This window comes from Hylobates moloch, unplaced genomic scaffold (genome assembly GCF_009828535.3).
Source record: "Hylobates moloch isolate HMO894 unplaced genomic scaffold, HMol_V3 SCAFFOLD_1, whole genome shotgun sequence".
Classification (NCBI taxonomy): Eukaryota; Metazoa; Chordata; class Mammalia; order Primates; family Hylobatidae; genus Hylobates; species Hylobates moloch.
The window spans coordinates 69,245,036-69,268,825 of record NW_026652276.1 but is presented as its reverse complement, the minus strand read 5'-3'; the positions used below and the strand labels follow the sequence as shown (position 1 = coordinate 69,268,825).

At 37.6% G+C, this 23,790-nt stretch overlaps 1 protein-coding gene and 1 pseudogene across 2 annotated transcripts in view; both read left to right on the top strand.

Annotated features, from left to right (window-relative positions):
* Positions 1–23,790, top strand: part of MAP3K20 (mitogen-activated protein kinase kinase kinase 20) — a 201,059-nt gene that overhangs the window by 99,066 nt on the left and 78,203 nt on the right. For both annotated transcript variants that reach the window (XM_032755347.2, XM_032755348.2), the window contains exons 3-5: positions 1,284–1,371; positions 15,905–16,006; positions 20,665–20,730. In XM_032755347.2, the coding sequence (XP_032611238.1) occupies positions 1,284–1,371; positions 15,905–16,006; positions 20,665–20,730 (256 nt within the window). The remainder of the gene's footprint in view (positions 1–1,283; positions 1,372–15,904; positions 16,007–20,664; positions 20,731–23,790) is intronic.
* LOC116810652 (small ribosomal subunit protein uS10-like) lies at positions 12,723–13,151 on the top strand (annotated as a pseudogene).

The following is a 23,790-nucleotide window of genomic DNA, read 5'->3' as shown; positions in this document are numbered from 1 at the left end:
GTACACATTCCCAAAGGGTAGTCCCTTTCTGACCAAAGTGTCTCCGTTTTCATTAACTGCTGACATTCTTCTTGATGATCCTCTTTCTGGGATGGGGACTTATAAATCTCCTGTCTACTTAATGCCAGTAATATGCCTTTCATTGAAAAATACTAAATATTTTCTATATTTAACTTACGTGATTTTATACCTCATTATATTTATAATTCTTGATTAGCCATATTTTATCTCCATAAAAGTCATAAAATGTTGATGAATATATGATTTATGTAGAGATCATCTTTCTATTGACATTAACAGATATATACTATAGTATCTGGTTTGTTTTAAAAATTAAGTTTAATAAATACAACTTATTTTTACCATGTCACTCTTCAGTACCGCTTTCTAGTATTTAACACATTTCAAAATGTATAAATATGGCTTCCTATCAAATCACCACTGAAGGTCAAGAATCTACCTTTATATGTTTATAGGACCTTGCATACAGAAGGAGAACAATAATATATTTTGCATAAATGATTAGATAAATAAGTGGGTATTACCTGAATCGATTCCATTAACATTTTAAAATCTCTACCTTAATTTTGACTCATCTAACCAACCGAAGTTCAATCTGGCTGTAGCCTCTCAGAACAGACATTTTGCAAAATATATATATCTGACTATTAGGAAGAGGACCTTCACTGTAAATAAATGGGGTATCTCTTCAGTCATTCTCCTCCATTATCAGTCAGGTGGGCTTGCTAGTAAGCACCTCTTTTATCGCTTCTTCAACCCCATTTTCTTTTTAAATTTTCAGAAAGCTTCAGTAGAAATGTTTAAACTTTCAAGAAAGACAACTTTAGCAGAATCACATACTTGTTGGGCACATATATATCTTTGTAAACGTACATAAAAGAAAACTAAGGCCGGGCGTGGTAGCTCACACCTGTAATCCCAGCACTTTTGGAGGCCAAGGTGGGAGGATTGCTTGAGCCCAAGAGTTCGAGATCAGCCTGGACAACATAGACCCCATCTCTTAAAAAAAAAAAAAAAATTAATTAGCTGAGTGTAGTGGTGCGTGCCTGTAGTCCCAGCTACTTGGGAGGCTGAGGCAGGAGAATTACTTGAGCCCAGGAGGCCAAGGCTGCAGTGAGCCAAGATCACACCACTGCACTCTAGCCTGAGCAACAGAGCAAGACCCTAGCTGAAAAAGAAAAAAAAATGAGTAGGAAGCCTGTTTTATTTGACTATTATAAATGTGAAATGTTATGCAACTTTGCATTTTATTTTTTGTACAGGCAGAAATACTCAGTGTCCTCAGTCACAGAAACATCATCCAGTTTTATGGAGTAATTCTTGAACCTCCCAACTATGGCATTGTCACAGGTAAGAACTCAGTGTTTGACTTCTTTCTTTTTCCAATTACCTAGCTTTAGATTCCTTAATATGCTAAAATGCTTAATATTAGGTTCAGTCATGAATTGTATGTTACTGTCAGATGTCACTTTTGTTGCTATAAAGCATTAATAAAACTGATTATATCAATATAATTAAGAATAGTGTTTCCACTTCTACCCATGTTTAATTGTGCTAATTATATCTGCGTAAATGCTATTTAAATGCACTCGCAGCTGCAATACCAATATTTCAAGGTGCCATTTAACTAAAATTTCATTTAATTAGCTGAAATGAAAGATGTTTTTTGTAACTCTGTGACCTTTTATAAATTAAGATTTCTTGAGCTATTCGTGTTGTAATTCTTTGCAAGGCATTTTAATCCCATTAGAGCATTCTTTCTTCAAGGTCTCTGACATAAGAACAATATTTTTCAGGTTTGGTCAACTAAGCTGGTAATGACCTTGATCTAAATTATCACATAATTTGGAGCAGCAGTTTATAACTGACAGAAATGCCCTTTCTAAAAAGGAGCACATAGAAAGTTTTGCCACATGAAAATACAGAAAGACACATATCTTTAATACTTTATGCTCATATTTGTATAATCCACTGAATAGCTTGTAGGTCTATAATAACTCGGTTTTACAACAAATAACTTTGATCTTTATCTTGGCAATTCTTTGATTAAAACAAAGTCAAACAAGAAAACCTTTAAGTATCAGCCACATCATCTCCTACGGTAGAGGTGAGAACCTGGATTGTCTTTATAGAAAATAACAAAACACCCTCAATAAAAAGGATTGTATTAAGTACTTTCTATAAATTATCTCATCTAATACTTACAGTAATCCTATGAGATAAATAAAATAATTCCTATTTTACAGTAAGAAACTACATCTCTAACTTAAGCAACTTTCCCATGGTCACCTAGCTAGTGGTAGAACCAAAGCGGTAGAAATTTCTCAAGCTGATTCTCCACAGAAGCTCCTCTTCTATGCAAGCTAGGTTCTGGAAGGCTGTGAGCTGACTGGTTCTTAAACTCAGAGAGACATGGTTGCTGTTATTCCATCTTCTGGCGGCAGGTAGTTTAACATGCTTTTACTATTAGTAGCATTTTAACCTAAGTTCTTAAGTGGAGGGACTTTTATCCCCAATTCACTGTCTTTAGATCTGTGACTGAAATGGGGCATGTAGCAATTTTTATCTTGAGTCTATATTTCTTATAAACGTGAATACCCAAGAATGGGTTATATTGTTGGTTGAGGGGGAGGTAACCATACCTCACATTTTAAGTCAGATTTCTGATTTAAAATTAAACCTTTCTCTGACCCATATACCATGTGGCTCCTTTTTTCCATGTCCATTGTATCTACTTCTTTTTACTAGTTATATTTACTTTTTAAATCGGAATCCAGTGTTCTGATGCTCGTTTGTGGCTGATGTTATTCTTCCCAAAGAAAGTGTGATACTCCCAAGAGATTAGAAACTCTGTTTCTTATTATATACTCTTGATGTTTAATGCGTTTTGAAAATATTTTTGGCCAACTAATGAGCTATTCATGAAGTTTTCTAGTTTCTTGAGGTGAGGGTGAAGGGTAGAAAAGGGGACTTGAGTGGTGATATGAAATTCTTTTTCCAAGAGTTTACTCTCAGTAGGAAGATATGAAACATTCTTAGGCAGCATATTTCCCCTAGGTCACCTCATCTGAAAGAGGGAGAAAGAATCCAAGAAGTTTGCTTTCATTCAGTATTGGTATCAGACTAGTCAGTCCTTTATTTCATTCATCCCTTTAGCATTCTCTACTCATGCTTGCACCGACCCAAATTCTTCAGTTAAATTGATTAGTTTCTTATGGATCTATATCTCTTTCCCTGTAGAGCCAGTAAGTAAGCAACTGTTAACATTAAACATAAAGAATTAAAACAACACAAGTTTCAGATTATGAGGTAGTAGTAGATTGTATATTTATAGCTCTCTTATTGACCTATGAGATTGATTATTAAAGAGACCCGTTAGGTGAGTTTTAGTGTTTTGAATGTATTGATTTGATATGATTATCTTTGTTCCTAGAGATGTTAGTTTTAATTAACTAAGTTCTTGTTTATGTGAGCCTTTCAACCTACCGTCTACAGTTATGCTCTGTGCGTGGGTAGTAGAAAATATGAAAACTGATCCCAGTTTGGGAGTGAAGAAATCACATGGATTAGTGATGATGATACTTACTCAGCCACTGGAAATGAACACAAATAAGTCTTAGTATGAGGCGGTTAAGAGAGAAACAAAGATAGGTGGGAAAACTGACCTTGATCACCCAGCCCCAGCCAGATACCCCTCTGTGAACCTTATCATATTTATCAAATAGTGGAGGCTCTGAAGGAGGAAGCTTGGATGGCTTGAATCCATTAAATTTGAGGTAGGTTTTTTCTTTTTTTTTTTTTTTGAGATGGAGTCTCGCTCTTGTTTCCCAGGCAGGAGTGCAGTGGCGAGATCTCTGCTCACTACAACGTCCGCCTCCCGGGTTCCAGCGATTCTCGTTACTCAGCCTCCCAAGTAGCTGGGATTACAGGTGCCCGCGACCACGCGCAGCTGATATTTGTATTTTCAGTAGAGACGGGGTTTCCCCATGTTGGCCAGGCTGGTCTCGAGCTCCGTACCTCAGATGATCCACCCGCCTCGGCCTCCCAAAGTGCTGGGATTACAGGCGTGAGCCACCGTGCCCGGCCAGTTTTTTTTTTTTTTTTAATAGAAAATGTTGCAGCAGGCAGCTGTTGTCATTCATGCTGAGAACTTGAAAGAATGATTTATCAGAGTGGTGGAATGGAATGAGCAATGGAATGGGAATTGTGAGATGTGAGATCTTGTCTTTATTCTGCCAGAGCTTCATAGATGGGTCACTATGATCTCCCTCTGTCTCAGTTTTCTCCTGCTAGAATACATGATCTCCGGGTGAGTGTGTATGTGTGTGTATGCTTGTGCGTGTGTGTTTGCTGAAACTTTTTTATCATAGACATATAAAACCTGCTTATCAGGGGACCCAGGGAAGAGACCAAGAGGCAGCTACCAATTTATTTCCCTTGGAAGGGAAATGAACATCTTTCTCCCAGATCTACAAAGAAATGGGGTGAGAAGAAACTCAGAGTCCAAAGCCAAAAGAAAAGATACAATAATGGATCATCTTTTCTTTCTTTTTTTTTTTTGAGACAGAGTCTTGCTGTGTCACCAGGCTAAGTGCAGTGGTGCGACCTGGGCTCACTGCAACCTCCACCTCCTGGGTTCAAGCAATTCTCCTGCCTCAGCCTCCTGAGTAGCTGGGACTACAGGCGTGCGCCACCATGCCCAGCTAATTTTTGTATTTTTAGTAGAGACAGAGTTTTACCATGTTGGCCAGGATAGTCTCTTGACCTCATGATCTGCCTACCTCAGCCTCCCAAAGTGCTGGGATTACAGGCATGAGCCACCGTGCCCAGCCTGGATCATCTGGATCATCTTTTCTTTGATCTTTGGAAACCTCTTCATTCTGTACTACTCCCATTCTTTTATTTCTGTGTGTGTGTGTGTGTGTGTGTGTGTGTGTGTAAAACATAGATACGTGAGGGCAGGGGGAGCTCCTGGGAGATGAAGGAAGGAGTTGCTGGATACCAGACCATGTAGCTCTTTTGTAGCAAGCCAGATTGGAGAGGAACCCACACCCAAAGTACCTAGTAATCTAAGAGTAAAGAAAGGGTGACAGACTGGGTCCCAGGGTTCCAGTGAGAAGTGATCTAGGATCCCAGATGCCTGGAAATTGCTCTTTGTTCTCAGGGGCTGATCTCTTAAGTTACCTGTTCTGTGTTAGCCTCTATTACCCCTCTAAGAGAGGAGACTAGTTCTGCATGATTTCTCAGCAGGCCCAAATTCTCATTAAACCCAGCCAAGGAAAACATACTAATTTTTAAGTGCCCAATCTCATTTCCCTTAACTTGATCTTGATTTATTGTAAGCACAGATACATCCAATTTGCATGTTTTGATATTGTGCTAGTCTTTATTAGTCAATTAGAGACAAGTGTCACATTTTGTTATAACACATTTCAGACATTTGCGTATTTATTCTATTAGTTATAATTTAAATGAAGCTTAGTCTTGGTGACATTTTAATACAAAGATATTTCGTGGTAATGGTATTTGTTTCAACAATTCAACAATACTGATATTATGTTTACATTTTTCAAAGCCAGCTATTGTCACCGTAAAACTCAAAGGGAAGAATCATCTTATAAATGAAAAGGAAATTTTTGCTTAATGTGGTTCTTAATGACTTCAAAAAAAAAGAAACAAATACTTTATACTAAAATCCAGTAAACTACTTTCTACGGAGAAGTGGTTTGAAAAGCATTTAACTATATGTGTATACAGTGAGTCCACAATTTCCAATGGGAAAACTAAAAGGATGAAAGAATTAAATGCTTATTTAAAATAGTTAATATGTTAGTTTAGCTATCCACGTACCTAAAGACGACATTTTATATGAAATAAAGGTAATAATATTGCCTTTCTTCCAACTTCAAAGTCATGAAACTATTTTATTTAATCATGTATCTTTTTTTATTATACTTTAAATTCTGGGATACATGTGCAGAACGTGCAGGTTTGTTACATAAGTATACATGTGCCATGGTGGTTTGTTGCACCCATCAACCTGTCATCTACATTAGGTATTTTTCCTAATGCTATCTCTCCCCTAGCATTAAATAAACGCCCCCGACAGGCCCCGGTGTGTGATGTTCCCCTCCCTGTGTCCATGTGTTCTCATTGTTCAACTGTCACTTACAAGTGGGAACATGTGGTGTTTGGTTTTCTGTTCCTGTGTTAGTTTGCTGAGAATGATGGTTTCCAGTTTCATCCATGTCCCTGCAAAGGACATGGACTCATCCTTTTTTATGGCTGCACAGTATTCCATGGTGTATATGGGCCACATTTTCTTTATCCAGTCTATCATTGATGAGCATTTAGGTTGGTTCCAAGTCATTGTTATTGTGAATAGTGCAGCAATAAACATACGTGTGCATGTGTCTTTATAGTAGAATGATTTATAATCCTTTGGGTACATACCCAGTAATGGGATTGCTGGGTCAAATGGTATTCCATGTCTTCATCATCATTAGAATGACTTTTTAAAGTTAACATGGTTTTCAGAGTACAATGTCTTCACTGTAGTGTAAGATGTTTGAAATATCATGCTTTGGGGAAATCTCTGTATTATACTATCTCTGGATATTTATCTCAAGCTACAAGTACCCAGTGGCGTAACATTAGGATTGTTGAATATTTTAGTCCCATATGCTATATTTGTAGTCATAACTGACAGCTTTTCAAAGTGATCTTTAGAAGACTTGTTTTCAGTGACATCCCACAGTTGGAATTGAGAGCTCATAGTTCCAGGAATAAATGCTCTGTATTAAATTTTGTTGCCCCTCCCTACTTCCCTCCCTCTCTTTTGTCTTATTCATATAGGTGACCTTTATAAGCTTTGAAAAACTGGCTTTGATGGAGGTCATCTCAGACTTACATATTTTTCCCCAAACAGTATTTTGTTGTTCAAATAAAGTAATGGAGACAGCATCTTAAAATATGAGGGATTTTAGAAGTATCTGAATATAAGTTGACTCATTCTTTTCTTAGGTATAATTTTACGGGACTGCAGTTTCCATCTTTATAATATCCGCATGACTGTTCCAAGTGTAAAGATATTTATCTTAAGAACTGTGTCATGCCTAAGAGCCATTCATAGGGTGCCACTTGTCTGTAAACTGGCCTACTTGTCCTTATGATTAATGAGGGCTGACTAAACTTGATTGAAACGTGAGGAACTTTGTGTTTGTAAAAGTTAGCAGTGTTTCTTATTTCAAGGGTTTTATGGCATTCTCTTGCTTATTCTATTAAACCTTTTATTCTTTAAACCTTACAGTGGGCCATATGTATGAAGTTTATAAAGTATTAATGATCTTCTTAACCAAAACAAGAAAAAAATTCCAAAGGGTTCCCAGTTCTGTACTGTTTTATCATCTCAAAAGTTTAAATAAGATGTTCTGCTGCCATTGTTGTTTTTACTGTTCACTATATTAGCACTTTCTCTGATGTGCTTTGGAGGTTGATCAATGAATTTCTTAGGCGTTTTGCTGGAATTAATTTATGGGTGTCTGACTAGATGGTGAACAGTAGACTGAAAGAATCTTCAAGTGACCATGTCATTGTTTTCTTGCTGTCTTGTCTTGGTGATTAAGATACAACTCTTTTTTAAAACCAAATGGCACTGGTTATCATGTTTCCCAAATCAGAAATCTATTTTAGTTAATATTTTAAAGAAATACGAAGCCATAGCAAAAACCAGTATTATTTTTACTACAGAGTGTTAATGGATGTAAAGAGGTTAGCAAGATATAGTGTTAATTAATGATGTTTATTTTCACTATATTTAATGAATAATCTTTTTATCTCCTTTAAAGAAAAATAATGTTTATTGGTTAAAGGTAAGAAATGATAGTTAAGACACCAATTTAATTTCAAGATCCTTGACTATATTATGCATTGTACAATGGATTTCACTTTTCATGAAATGCCTGTTTTCCTACTTTTATTTTTGTTTTTTATTACCATTCAACTTACAGTTTTTCTACCTTTAAAATAAAGATAATGATGAATAAAAATAAAACCATAACATTGTATAAAGCAATACATTTTTGTTCACTTTTGTTAACTTTAAAATGTATGTAGATAATATTAATATATCACAACAATAGCATAAAGGATAAGGGAGGGAATGGAGTTATATTGGAGAAAATCTTCTATATTTTATTGTAATTAGATTAGTATTAAACTGAGGTAGATTGTGCTACATTAAGATACATTTTATGATCCCTTGAACTACTGCTAAGAAAGTCATTCAATAAATATAATAAAAAATCAATCAAGGATTTAAATGATAGATTAAAATTTTTTATTGCAAAAGAGGACAATAAAGGAGGAACAGGAGACGAGAAGGACAGGAGACATGAAGAAAACATGGCAAATGTAAACCCAACCGTATCAATAATCACATTATATGTAGATGTTCTAAACACTTCCAAAGGCAGAGATTGTCAGATTAGATTAAAAAATAACAAGATCCAATTATGTACTCTCTACAAGAGACATATCGTAGATTCAAAGATACAAATAGGTTGAAAATAAGAAGATAGAAAAAGATATGCCATGCAGACAGTAAGCACCAGAGAGCTGGAGTAACTATATTAAATTTCAGACAAAATACAGCAAAGATAAGAAATATTACTTGAGATAAATAGAACCATTTCAAAATGATAAAAGGATCAAGACATCAGAAAGACATAGCAATTGGAAATGTATACACACCTACAACAGGTCTCAAAGTCTGTGAAGCAAAACTAACTGAATTAAAAGGAGAAATAGGCAATTCACCAGTAACTGATTACAGTTTTCCACTCTCAATAATTGATAGAACAGCTAGACAGAAAATAAAATGGGATATAGAAGATTTGAAGAACACTCAGCCAACTCTACCTAACTCACATGTAAAGAATACATATTTTTTCAAGTACACATGGAACATTCTCCAGAATACATCATAAGGGAGGCCATAAAATAAATCTCAGTTCATCTAAGAGGACTGATACCATACAATGTGTGTTTTCTAATCACAATGCAATTAAAATTGAAATTAACAACAAAAGAAATTCTGGAAAATTCCCAAATTTTTGGAAATTAGGCAACACACAGCCAAATACCCACTGGGTCAAAGAAGAAATCACAATAGATTTTTTTTTTTTTTTTTTTTTTTTTTTGAGATGAAGTCTCATTCTGTCACCCAGGCTGGATTGTAGTGGCGCCATCTCAGCTCACTACAACCTCCGCCTCCCAGGTTCAAGCAATTCTCCTGCCACGGCCTCCTTAGTAGCCACCATGCCCGGCTAATTTTTTGTATTTTTAGTAGAGATGGGGTTTCACCGTGTTGGCCAGGCTAGTTTGGAACTCCTGACCTCAGGTGATCCACCCGCCTCAGCCTCCCAAAGTGTTGGGATTACAGGCGTGAGCCACCACACCCGTCCAGAAATCAAAGTAGATTTTAAAATATTTTGGAGTGAAAGAAAATGAAAATGTAACATATCAAAATTATAGAATATTAAAATTATAGAATGCAGATAAGGCAGTATTTAGAAGGAAATGTATAGCTTTCAACACCTATATCAAAAAGAAGAAAAGTCTGAAGTGGATAACCTGAGCCTCAACCGGAAGAAACTACAGAAAGAAGGACCAATTAAAACCAAAGTGAGTCAATGAAAGGAAATAATAAAGATTAGAACAGAGCTCAATAAAATAGAAAACAGAAAAGCAATAGCAAAAATCAGCTTATTAGATTTGTTAATCTTTCCAAAGACTAAAGGATTTATTAATCTAAAGACTAGGCTAAAAGTTTAGTCTTTGAAAAGATTAATAAATTTGACAAGCCTTTAACTAGATTGATCAAGAAAAAAGAAAAGATAAAGATTAGCAAAATCAGGAATGAAAGAAAGAGCAGTGCTATGGCTCCTGCAGAAGTTTATAAGGATTATAAAGAAATGTTATGACCATCTTTATGCCAATAAATTAGACAATTTAGATGCAGTGAACAATTTTCTTAAAAGATACAAATTATCACAACAGAAGATCTGAATAGACCTGTAATTTAAAAATTGAATTAGGCTGGGCGCAGTGGCTCAAGCCTGTAATCTTAGCACTTGGGGAGGCCAAGGCGGGCAGATCACTTGAGGCCAGGGGTTCGAGACCAGCCTGGCCATCATAGCAAAACCCCATCTCTACTAAAAATACAAAAATTAGCCAGGCGTGGTGGCACACCCCTATAGTCCCAGCTACTTGGGAGGCTGAGGCATGAGAATTGCTTGAACCCAGGAGGCGGAGGTTGCTGTGAGCTGAGATCATGCAACTGCACTCCAGCCTGGGCAACAGAGCAAGACTGTTTCAAAAAACAATAATTGAATTAGTAATTTTAAATATTTCCATAAAGAAAAGCCCAGGCCAAGATGATTTCACTGGTAAATTCTATAAAATGTTTACAGAAGAGATAACATCAATTCTTCCCATACACTTTCAGAAAATAGATGCCAATATTCTATATGAACAAGCAGTATTATCCTGATACCAAAGTCATACAGAGACATAAGAGAGCGACAGACCAATATTCTTCATGAATATAGATGTAAAAATTCTTAATCATATTAGCATACTGAATCCAGCCACCCATAAAACGCCGGGCGCGGTGGCTCACGCTTGTAATCCCAGCACTTTGGGAGGCCGAGGCGGGCGGATCACGAGGTCAGGAGATCGAGACCACAGTGAAACTCCATCTCTACTAAAAATACAAAAAATTAGCCGGGTGTGGTGGCGGGCGCCTGTAGTCCCAGCTACTCGGAGAGGCTGAGGCAGGAGAATGGCGTGAACCCAGGAGGCGAAGCTTGCAGTGAGCCGAGATTGTGCCACTGCACTCCAGCCTGGGCGACAGAGCGAGACTCCGTCTCAAAAAAAAAAAAAAAAGATTCAGAAAAAGCATTTGACAGACAACACTCACAGATAATAAGAAATATTGGCCGGGCACGATGGCTCACACCTGTAATCCTAGCACTTTGGGAGGCCAAGGCGGGCGGATCACAAGGTCAGGAGATCGAGACCATCCTGGCTGACACAGTGAAACCCCATCTCTACTAAAAATACAAAAAATTAGCTGGGCATGGTGGCGGGTGCCTGTAGTCCCAGCTACTCAGGAGACTGAGGCAGGAGAATGGCGTGAACCTGGAGGCAGAGCTTGCAGTGAGTTGAGTTTGCACCACTGCACTCCAGCCTGCATGACAGAGTGAGACTCCGTCTCAAAAAAAAAAAGTTTAAAAAAAGAAATCTCAACACACTAGGAATGAAAGGGAATTTTCCAAGCTGATAAAGAGCATCTACAAAAACCCACAGCTAGTATCTTATTCCATGGTGAAAAGCTGAATGTTTTCTCCCCAAGACTGGGAACAAGGCAAAGAAGTTCTACTCTGACATCTATTCAACATTGTACTGAAGGTTTTAGCCAGTGTGATCAGGCAAGAAAAAGAAGTAATAGGCACCCAGATTGGAAAGGAAGAAATAAAACTGTCTTATCTGACAACCTATAGGTAGAAAATCCTAAGGAATGCACGCACACACACGCAAAAGCTACTAAAACTAACAAACATGTTTGGAAGGGTCACAGGATGCAAGATCAGCATTTAAAAATCTATTGTATTTCTATATACTGAGAGTGAACAACCTAAAAATGAAATTAAGAAACAATTCCACTTACAGTAGCATCAAAAAGAATAAAGTAGTTGGGTATAAATTTAACAAAATAAATATAAGACTTGTACAATGAAAAGTACAAAAATTGCTGAGAAAATTAAAGATCTAAACAAATAGACATTTACATATTTATGGTTTAGAAGATTCAGTGTTGTCAAGAGGGCAGTTCTCCCCAAAATGATCTATAAATTCCACACAATTCCTATCCAAATCCCAGCAGACTTTTTTTTAGAAACTAACAAGCCAATCCTAAAATGTATGTGGTAATGCAAAAGACCTAGAAATAGCCAAACCAATTTTGAGAACGAACTAACTTTGAGGACTTAGACTGCCTCATTTCAAAACTTATAAATCTGTAGTAATCAACATAATACAATATTGGCACAATATCTACAGGGATATAGACCAAAGAAACACAATTAAAATTCTAGGGAAGAAGCCTCACATTGATTGGCAATGGATTTTCAACAAAGATGCCAAGACAGTCTTTGACTGCTGAGACAATTAGAAATTGATATGCCGGGGCCAGGTGTGGTGGCTCACGCCTGTAATTCCAGCACTGTGGAAGGCTGAGGTGAGAGGATCGCTTCAGCCCAGGAGTTCAAGACCAGCCTGAGCAACATGACAAAATTCCATCTGTACAAAAAATACAAACAAAAATTAGCCAGCATGGTGATGTGCACCTGTAATCCCAGCTACTAGAGAGGCTGAGGTGGGAGGATTGCTTGAGCCCAGGAGGTTGAGGCTGCAGGGAGCCAAGAGTGTGCCACTGCACTCAAGCCTGGGCAACAGAGTGAGACCTTGTCTCAAAAATAAATCCATATGCCAAAAAAAAAAAAAAAAAATTAGAGCCACACCTCAGACCATACATAAAAATGAAATGAACTCAAAATGGATCATAAGCGCTTTTTGAGGAAGACGCGGTCGTAGGTGCTGAGGATATCTGGTCCGCACGCTCCTGCTCCTGACACCGCTGTTCGCTCTCGCCGAGGAACAAGTCGGTCAGGAAGCCGCGCAGCAGCCATGGCTTTTAAGGATACCGGAAAAACACCCGTGGAGCCGGAGGTGGCAATTCACCAAATTCGAATCACCCTAACAAGCCGCAATGTAAAATCCCTGGAAAAGGTGTGCTGACTTGATCAGAGGCGCAAAAGAAAAGAATCTCAAAGTGAAAGGACCAGTTCGAATGCCTACCAAGACTTTGAGAATCACTACAAGAAAAACTCCTTGTGGTGAAGGTTCTAAGACGTGGGATCGTTTCCAGATGAGAATTCACAAGCGACTCATTGACTTGCACAGTCCTTCTGAGATTGTTAAGCAGATTACTTCCATCAGTATTGAGCCAGGAGTTGAGGTGGAATTCACCATTGCAGATGCTTAAGTCAACTATTTTAATAAATTGATTACCAGTTGTTAAAAAAAAAAAAAGGATCATAAGCCTAAGTATAAGGGTTAAACTATAAACTCTCAAAAGAAAAATAGGAGAAAATAGGCCAGGCGCGGTGGCTCACGCTTGTAATCCCAGCACTTTGGGAGGCCGAGGCGGGCGGATCACGAGGTCAGGAGATCGAGACCACAGTGAAACCCTGTCTCTACTAAAAATACAAAAAAATTAGCCGGGCGTGGTGGCGGGCGCCTGTAGTCCCAGCTACTCGGAGAGGCTGAGGCAGGAGAATGGCATGAACCCGGGAGGCGGAGCTTGCAGTGAGCCGAGATCGCGCCACTGCACTCCAGCCTGGGTGACAGAGCGAGACTCCATCTCAAAAAAAAAAAGAAAAATAGGAGAAAATGTTCATGCTCTGGGGTTAGGCAAAGAGTTCTTAGAAATGATACCAAAAGCACAGCCATCAAACAAAAATTGGTAAATTGGAATTTATAAAAATTAACAATTTCTGCTCTTTAAAAGATGATCTTAAGAGAATGAAAAGACAAATGACAGACTGGGAAAAAATATTTGCAAATCATATGTATGACAAAGGACTTGTATCTAGAACTAAAAAAAATTATTAGAACTCAATAAAATAACCCAGTGTAAAAATGGACAAAAGATTGAATAGGCCGGGTGCGATGGCTCACGCCTGTAATCCCAGCACTTTGGGAGGCCAAGGCAGGCGGATCACGAGGTCAAGAGATCGAGACCATCCTGGCTAACACGGTGAAACCCTGTCTCTACTAAAAATACAAAAAATTAGCCGGGCAAGGTGGCGGGCACCTGTAGTCCCAGCTACACGGGAGGCTGAGGCAGGAGAATGGCGTGAACCCCGGGGGGCGGAGCCTGCAGTGAGCCGAGATTGTGCCACTGCACTCCAGCCTGGGTGAAAGAGCGAGACTCCGTCTCAAAAAAAAAAAAAAAAAAGATTTGAATAGATATTTTGCTTAAGAATATATAAAAGGGGCTAACAGACGCATAAAAAGATGCCCAACTTCGTTAGTCACTAGGGAAATGCAAATTAAAAGCACTGTGAGATACCACTAGTGTTATACCCACTACAATGGCCATAATCAAAAAAAAAAAGACAATACTGCTGGGCACATTCACATGCACCTGTAATCCCAGCTACTTGTGAGGCAGAGGATGGCAGGGAAGGACTGTTTGACAACAGGAGTTTGAAGTTTGAGACTAGCCGGGGCACCACAGCAAGACCCCTTTCTCAAAAAAAAAAAAAAAAAAGACAATATCAAATGTTGGTGAGGATGTGGAGAAACTGAAACCCTCATACATTGCTGGCAGGAATATAAAATGGTACAGCCTCTTTGGAAAACAGATTGATAGTTTCTTTAAAAGTTAGACATAAACTTACCATATGGCCCTGCAATATCAGTCCCTGAAATCTACACAAGAAAAATTAACACATTTACATACATAAACATGTACACAAATGTTCATAGGAGCATTATTCGTAATAGCCAAAAACTAGGAACAATCCAAATATCTATCAACTGGGGACTGAATAAACCAAATGTAGTATATCCATACAACAGAATAGTATTCAGCAATAAAATAGAATGAAGTCTTCTTGTACGCTTACCACTTGAATGAACTTTGAAAACATTATCCAGCCAGGTGCAGTGGCTCAAGCATGTAATCCCAGCACTTTGGGAGGCTGAGACAGGTGGGATTGCTTGAGCTCAGGAGTTTGAGATTACGCTAAGCAACATAGCAAGACCTCATCTCTACCCGGAAAAAAAAAAAAAAAAAAAAAGTCAGCCTCAGCATGGTGGTGTGTGCCTGTAGTCCCAGCTACTTGGGAGGCTGAGGTGGGAGGATTGCTTGAGCCTAGGAGGTGGAGGCCACAGTGAGCCGAGATCAAGGCTGCAGTAAGCTGTAATCACACCACTGCACTCCAACCTGGGCAACAGAACGAGACCCTGACTCCAGAAAGAAAGAAAGAAAGAAAAAAAGACATTATGCTAAGGGAATGATGTCAGACACAAGGAACAATTTGTATGATTCTGTTTATATGAACTACCCAGAAAAGGCGCACTGGTAGAGAGAAAAAGCAGATTGTAGGGCTGGGGTGAGAGTGATGATTAACTGCAAACTGGCACAAGAGAACTATTTGTAGTGATGGAAATGTTCTAAGACTGGATTGTGGTGGTGGTTGCCCAACTTTATGAACTTACTAAAATTCATCCAATAATATACTTATTGCAGGTGAGTTTATGGTATGTAATTTATACTTCATTTTTAAAGGATTTTTCTCACTTTTTTGACCTTTTGTGCTTAAATTTTGAGAGCTCTTCTAAGTCCTTATGTGACAACGATTGATTTGTTTACACTGTCATATAAGCTATCTGATTTATGCATTTAATATCTATCTCATAAGAATAACAACCTTTAAAAGAAATACCTATTTATATACATACCTTTGTTTCAAATTTATTCTTCCAACCTCTTCGTGTTTCTCAGTTCTGGCTAAATGGCTTTTGATTCTCAACTGAAGTTTACTATTCATTGTATGTTACTGTCTTGTGTTTGACAGATATTTTTCAGGATGACATTAACTTTTGGAAACCACACCATGGAACAATTTTTTATATATTTTTGATGTCTTTTGTTAAATTCTTTAACGTATTTTCTCAATGAAAATATAAAGTCTTATTTCTGAAATGTACCTTGATTTTAATTATATGCTTATCTTTCCTTTTAAAATAGAATATGCTTCTCTGGGATCACTCTATGATTACATTAACAGTAATAGAAGTGAGGAGATGGATATGGATCACATTATGACCTGGGCCACTGATGTGGCCAAAGGTAATAATATTTGGTATATTCTTATAGAATTAGTGGGGTGCATTTTCCCCTCCTGAAATGGGGACTTAACATCAGAAAATGTTTTATTCCGTCTTTAGATGTTCTTTTTTCAGACCAAAAGTAGTAAGAATTCCACAGCTGATGGTATAGATAATATTTTAGGTCATTGCCTTTCCACTCCTGAATTCCTTTTCTCTTCCTCTTTTCTCTACTTTATTTCTATCCATGAAATCTAGTTGTAGCTTCAGGGCAGACATGTTTGTCATGTTTTGTGATATTATAATTGACTAGCTTGCTTGACACATTAAATGGAAAAATCATAATTCTGTTGTTCTGAAAGTCTCTACTTAGACTCAGTATCCAGAAAACATGATTTATTCTAGGATTAGTTCTACTCATTTTGTATATATAACATGCTAAAAATAGAAACCACTTGCAAAAAAAATTTTTATTTGTCCTGCCATGTAAAAGCAATTCAGATTTTATTTTACATTTAATGTAAACTTACTTAGGCATCGCTGTTGGAATTAAATATTTTTAATACACCAAACCCCTAAACAAGGTGCCCAGTCTTTTTTCTCATACATTCTTGCATAGATGAATGCTTTCTAAAGCAATTCAAACTTCATTTATTTTTATCTTTTTTTTTTCCATTTTCCTAACTGAACATTTCTGGGCTTTATTTATAACTGTCAGAGTTGCTTTGGAAACAACTTAATCTAAATAATGAACACTGACAGTTATATTTGTATTCTAGCAACCCCTACAAAGTGTGCCTGAATTTTCCTGGGGCAATTAACTCCTTTACATTTTACTACTCCATTCTCTACAAGCATCTCTTTACAAAGCAAATATAATGTGATTTAGCACTCAGTAAGGGGAGCAACTCATACGTTGATTTCACTGTGTGACTTCCAGAAGTAGTAGTCTTTCCTTTGGGGAATTGTCTATTTTAAGTTTCATCAACACCTACCAAATTCTTCAAATAGGGAAAGTGAAAAAAAAATTTTTTTGAGTTTCATGCTAGATGCTGCTGCTGAATGATGCCTCATTACATTATAAAAATAATAAGCTCTGTGTTTAGGGTGGTGTACCTGACTTTATGTTAATTTGCTTAATTGTGTATTAACGCATCGGGCATCTCAAATCATGCTTAAACTTTCATATTCTTAAAGATATTTTCATGTAGTATCATAGTGACTTCTCTGCATGTCAGTAGAACACAAGGACCAGCTCTCTGTAAGCAAGGTGATGTGCCTTTATTAGGAGCTGCCTGCAGCATTGTGGAAATACCCTTAAATAATGTAAATGCATATATAGGTGGTACTTAACTTACAGCACATCACCTTACACACATTTGCATTTAGGGTGCTGAGCCAGTTACACACATGTTATTACTTATTGGCTCTTAGAATAGATAGACAGCAAACAAAACAGCTAACATCAGTCACTCTGCTTCCTGCTGTGCTCTACTTAAGCATCCCTGGTTCCCAGCCCGGGAACCTCTTCTCCCTGCACCCCGTGTTAACCACATGTCACATCATCCCGACAGAGGGGTAAGTCTCTTGGCTCCACATCAGCTGAGTCATTCTTGGTGTTTTCTCAAGAGTGCTAGTGCTCTGCATCAGAAGGGCAAGGAAGAGAAGGAATCTAATTAGGTAGCAAACTGGGCCTGGTGCAGTGGCTTACGCCTATAATCCCAGCACTTGGGGAGGCCAAGGCGAGTGGATCACTTGAGGCCAGGAGTTTGAGATCAGCCTGGCCAACAAGGCGAAACCCTGTCTCTACTAAAAATACAAAAAATTAGCTGGGCATGGTGGTGCACTACTCGCCTATAGTCCCGGCTCCTCAGGAGGCTGAGGCAAGAGAATCGCTCAAACCCCAGAGGTTTGCAGTGAGCCAACATCAAGCCACTGCACTCCAGCCAGAGTGAGACTCAGTCTAGAAAAAAAATAGTAATAATTAGGTAGAAAACTGGTACTAGAATTAAAAATAAGGAAGGAGAGGCCAGGCACGGTGGCTCATGCCTATAATCCTAGCACTTTGGGAAGCCGAGGAAGGCGGATCACCTGAGGTCAGGAGTTCGAGACCAGCCTGACCAACATGGAGAAACCCTGTTTCTACTAAAAATACAAATTTAGCCGGGCGTGGTGGCGCATGCCTGTAATCCCAGCTACTCAGGCGGCTAAAGCAGGAGAATCACTTGAACCCGGGAGGCGGAGATTGCGGTGAGCCAAGATTGGGCCATTGCACTCCAGCCTGGGCGACCGAGTGAGACTCCGTCTCAAAAAATATAAAAATAAAAAAAGGGAAGGAGAGAATGGAATTGGACCCAGTGATGGTGTCCAAAACTGCAGATTAATAAAATCCCTTTTGCCTGTCTGGCTAATGTGTTTGACCTCAGGTGAGAAGAGTAAGGCAGAGAAGAGGCTTGTATGTTTATGGACGCAAGTAATACTTAACATTTAAAAATCCTTTAAGATGGCCCATAAAAAAACAAATCAAGGCTTTAGGAATGACTTCAGCTTTCTCTGATAAGCTGAGTGTAGAACTTAAGAATTTAAGAGATTAAGTAGGAAGGCTTGATTTTTGTTGATTCTGTTTCAAATTCAGCTATGTACCTTTCAGTTTAACCTATGATTGAATCCACTGGAGCAATGATATGTTGAGAAATCAAAAAATGAATATTTTAAGTAAAGGTTGATTCATGCATTTTAAAATAGGCATTGCTCAGCATCATTGCTGTTGAGAAAATATCTCCTCAAAGCAAAAAAGATTCTCTTCTTTCTAGATGTGAGGATAATGGAGGGTGGACCAGCAAGTATATATGAAATTGCTGCAAGTTGATCAGCAATGCTTAAAAGGAACAATTAAAGCAGATAAACTCCAATCCACTTTCAAAATGGTCACCACTCATTCCGGTTCTCCCCAAAAGTCTCCTCAGTTACACCTGCCAATTCTTTTTTTTAGGAAACCCTGAATGTACACCTGATGAAAGTATTTTTCAGCCTTCTTAATTGTTTGCAATAAATATAAGGCAGAATTATAGATGGATCTACAAAAACATTAAATAGAATTTTATGTGAGTGTGATGACTATTGTTTATATGAAATATTATTTAAATGTATACTATGCATCGTACACTAATACTTTATGGTACTTTTTTCTGATAATCTTCCATGAGGAAGGAAAGTGCCTATATTTAAAGCTTTTGTATTTGAGTCTTGTTTTTTGAAATCTTGTCAGCAAGTGTAGAAACTATCTCTACCAGTAATAGTAATTATACAGATTCTACCTGAAAAATTATTAAGGAATTTGATTCTAAAGCAAGAGAGAGGTAACTATGAAGTCCAGTCATATAGACTATTAAATGCTACCCAAGTTGTAACTACTGAATTTTTGCAGTTTGAGGGATGTAGAACTTCATATCAGAAGAGAAATTTCCTTTATCCCAGTTACATCTTATTTAAGATCACATAATTACTAATACTTGTGTTAACTTGACTCTTCAGTGATATCATTCAGTGATATCATTAAATGGCAAGAGTTTAAATTTTCTTTGTCCTTTCACGATTCTTCAATATATAATAATTAAAATAGCAGAAGAATAAAGATTTAAAAATTAACCTCTCTATATGCTTTAAAAAGCCAAAGCCTCTTATTAAATTATTTTCAGTGCATTGTTCATTTTAAAAAGAAGCCTGTTTGATTTGGAGGTGAGGGGGAGGCTATTTCTGCCATTAGTTAGAAAAGACAACTTGAGAAATAAAGAGGATATATTTTAGTAGAAAATCATCCCTTTTTTATTCTAAAGGGGTAGACAATATGTAAATACAGAAAGAGTCAAAAACTACTAAGAGGGTAACCATAAAATGTGTCTTTAAAGTATAATTTTTGATTCAAAATAATAAAGCTCTATAAAGTTTATATACACCCAATATACTGACGTAATTTGATTTACATCCTAAATATGATGGAAAGAATTTTGGAGTATGTTGAAATACAGATTATCTCAAAGATTTATCCTTGTAAAAGGAATGAAATACTTTGTAACTACTGTATACTTTTTTATCTGAAGATCATAAAATTATTTACCCACCGTAACTAATCAGTCCTCCCAGTTCTCCCCACCACTACCCCACATCCACTCCCAGGTCTTGTTGGAATGGGTACTGAGAAAAAGCCAAGCTGCAGCTGGGTAACCATAGACATCCAGAACTTTGGTAACTGGACATCAGAATCTGCAGTTGGGTACCTGCAGACAACCAGATGAAAACCGCAAATTTTACTCAGAACTTTGGCAGATTTAGAAGGTAGTTGGTAGCGGAATACCTTAGTCGTGGAGCCCTCCTTTCAGTGGTTACTGTGCTATTTTCATGCAGACTGCAGAAAATTAAGGTGTCCTTATTAGGTATTGTAAAAAGCTAGATTTACATCCACAGTCAAATTCCAAACTCTAAGAGATTAAAGCTTATAAATTTGACTTCACATATACACGTTACTAATGTAGACATATTCTGTTTTCATTTTATCAGTCATGGAAGAATAAGACATGTGAATTAGTTTCTGCTCTTGAGTTCTTTGCAAAACTATGGAAGGTAATACTGATGTAATGTTGAAAAATATTAATAGGCCTTTATTTCTTCTTGTGTGAAAAGGAATGCACTATTTACATATGGAGGCTCCTGTCAAGGTGATTCACAGAGACCTCAAGTCAAGAAATGGTAATGTAGTTATGTTTTTATTTTACCTATTTTATTACAAATTACATACACTTGCGTGTAGAAATGAGCATCATTCTTTTACATATCTTTTGTAACCTACTATTGGACTCACTGCTGATACCATGGAAGCCTTTCTACTGTCAATAAATAACAAATCTCGATATTATTTGAAGAAGCTGCATAGTATTTCACTGTATAAATATAGCCCAGAATGTGGACATTTCAATTGTTTACATTTTTTCTCTGATAAGAAATGTTGGGCTTAATATTTCAGCCAAATTTTTCAAGACATCCCTAATTATTTCCCTAGAATCATTTTCTAAAAGAGATACTGCTGTGTCAAAGTATGCAGTCATATATTTTTAGTCTTCTATTTTTAGGTGGCTTTGTGCACTATCAATTTTGAATTTTGTTCTTGTTGCATCTGAATTGCATGGTGTGAATTGTTGATGCCAGTCATGCCTGTATTACCTGGAGTAGTGCCCAGAAATGAGCCACATGTTTGGAAGTTTGGAAAGTAAAGGCTCTCTTTTTCTTCTTTCTCTTCTTCTGTACTTTCTGAAGCTTATTTATGGCCCTGTATTTTATAATTTGGAGGGTGAGCATTTTAAAATAACTTTCAGGATTAGACATTACCTTCAAGTAGGAGTGGTAACAGAATGCTTCTTCTGTTACATCACTTCAGAGTTATCTGAGAAAGGCAGTAGGGTTATAGCACTAGCTAAAGTAAACATCAGAGTTTGCCACTTTTTTGAATACCCTCCAATCAATTAATTATTTACATGCTTTCTAAATGCTCTTTCTCAGTAAGGAGGAAGAGAACTATCTATGTTTGGGAGATCTTTAATTAAAATGAGTATATGCTAATAGTGTGATCCTTAGAATGGGTGGTGATGACAAGTAGTGGAAGAGGACCAGGGAATGAATCGATCAGGTACCCTTGCACATGCCTCAGGACTGTGAGGTTTGTGTGTGTGTGTTTAGCAGGGGGTGAAGGGATGGGGGCGGGGAGGGAAGTTATCGGCACCTGCCACTCATCAGTAGTCCAGGTTGGACCACCAATTTAACCCTATCTGCTTGTCCTTTCCTCTTCTAGGTTATCATGTATTCTTTGGTTCTTCTTAAACATAAGCTTCCTGGAACTAAGCACTTTTGATATATGGTCAGCTAACAGGAAGTCATTAGGAAATAATCTAGACTGTAGTAGAAAAGATCAGAGTTTTATGAATATGTAAATTTTCAGTTCATGCTCAGAATTTCAATTTAACTATGTCATTTGGCTGGGCGTGGTGGCTCACGCCTGTAATCCCAGCACTTTGGGAGGCCGAGGTGGGCGGATCACAAGGTTAGGAGATCGAGACCATCTTGGCTTACAGAGTGAAAACCTGTCTCTACTAAAAAAATACAAAAAATTAGCCGGGCGAGGTGGCGGGTGCCTGTAGTCCCAGCTACTCGGGAGGCTGAGGCAGGAGAATGGCGTGAACCCCGGGGGGCGGGGCCTGCAGTGAGCCGAGATCGTGCCACTGCACTCCAGCCTGGGCGACAGTGAGACTCTGTCTCAAAAAAAAAAAAAACTATGTCATTTGACTTCAGTATATCTTAAATCTTCTACAAAAGAGGAATGATTAACTAAATTATGGATTTATCCTTGCTATCATTATGAAGACTATATAACAATAGAGAATGTCCCCATTTTAAAAAGTTACAGTTATATGTATTATAGTTACTAAATAGGAACACACATACACTCATATTGAAAGAATATAGACCTAACTTATAGTAATTCTTTTTCCCTTGGAAAGGTAACCAGAGTTTCACTTTCTATGTTATGTATTTTTATAATGGCAGTTTTTCTAATGAGCACTTGTTAATCTTATAATGAGAAAGCTGAATATAAAATTAATAATATTTACATTTCTATTTGTAAAAGTTTATAGCTTACTACTTATAGTATCAGGTTTACCCTGAGGCTATTTTCAAATATTAGATCATACAAAGATCATTTTCCCTCCTTGGTAAAATCATCAGTAACTAGTAAGTATTGATCATCTGTCATGTTCAAGGCACTGCACGGTTTACAAAAGAAACATCTGAAACAGTTCTTCAGAACTTTATCCTTGGACTCATCTCCTCGGACTCATCTCCTCTTATGCTCTGATTCTTGCATTCCCATAAAAGCCCTATTACATAGTAACACTCAAAAACAGATCTCAACTTTAAAATTATGTATCTATCTGCTGATTAGACACATCCGCATAGATATTTTTTAAGACCCTAAAATATATTATGTCCAAATTAATCTTTTCATTTTCTCCCTAACCCCGAAAAATCATCCCTGCATTTCCTTTACTGAGTGGCAATACTGTTTGCCCAAGCCAGAAATGAGATAAATAGTAGTTACAGTTTAAAGCCAGAGCTCCTATTCTAACCATTAATCTGTATTGCTTCTTTATCTGATTTTATCCTTGAGTTCGCTTCCTTCTCCCCCAATATCCAGCCATTCAACAAGCCTAGGTGATCCTACATCCTAAATATTTTTTGACTCAGTCAACTTTTCTCCTGTCCTTTGCCACTGCCTTAGTACAGGTGTCCTCATCTGTCTCCTGGACCACAAAACCTTGAGTGCAAAGTGATCCCCTTGCCTCCAGGTCTATTCTTCTCTGCCATAGTCTCCCCTCTGCACCTTTGCTCATTTCATTCCTCCACATAAAATTGTTCATTGGCTCTTTCTGTTCTTGACCTGGCCCCTACCTTCCAAAATTGCCATGCGTTTTTTGTCTGCTCCTGAGTTTTTGCATAGGCTGTCTCTTCTGCCTAGGAAACTACTTTCCTCCCTCAGCCCTCCTCTTTCTGGTTAACTCCTGTGTTTTTCAGGTTTTAGCATAAGCATCATTTCTTACAGGAAACTTCATCTGACCTCCCTCCACATAGATATCATTGTTCTTTGGCTCTATAGTATTGTTTGTTTCTCTCATCATGGAATCTATCCCACTTTGTTGTAGATGTTTATTTAATTGTTTCTCCGATAAGAATATAAACCCCCTGAGAGCAAAGACAGTG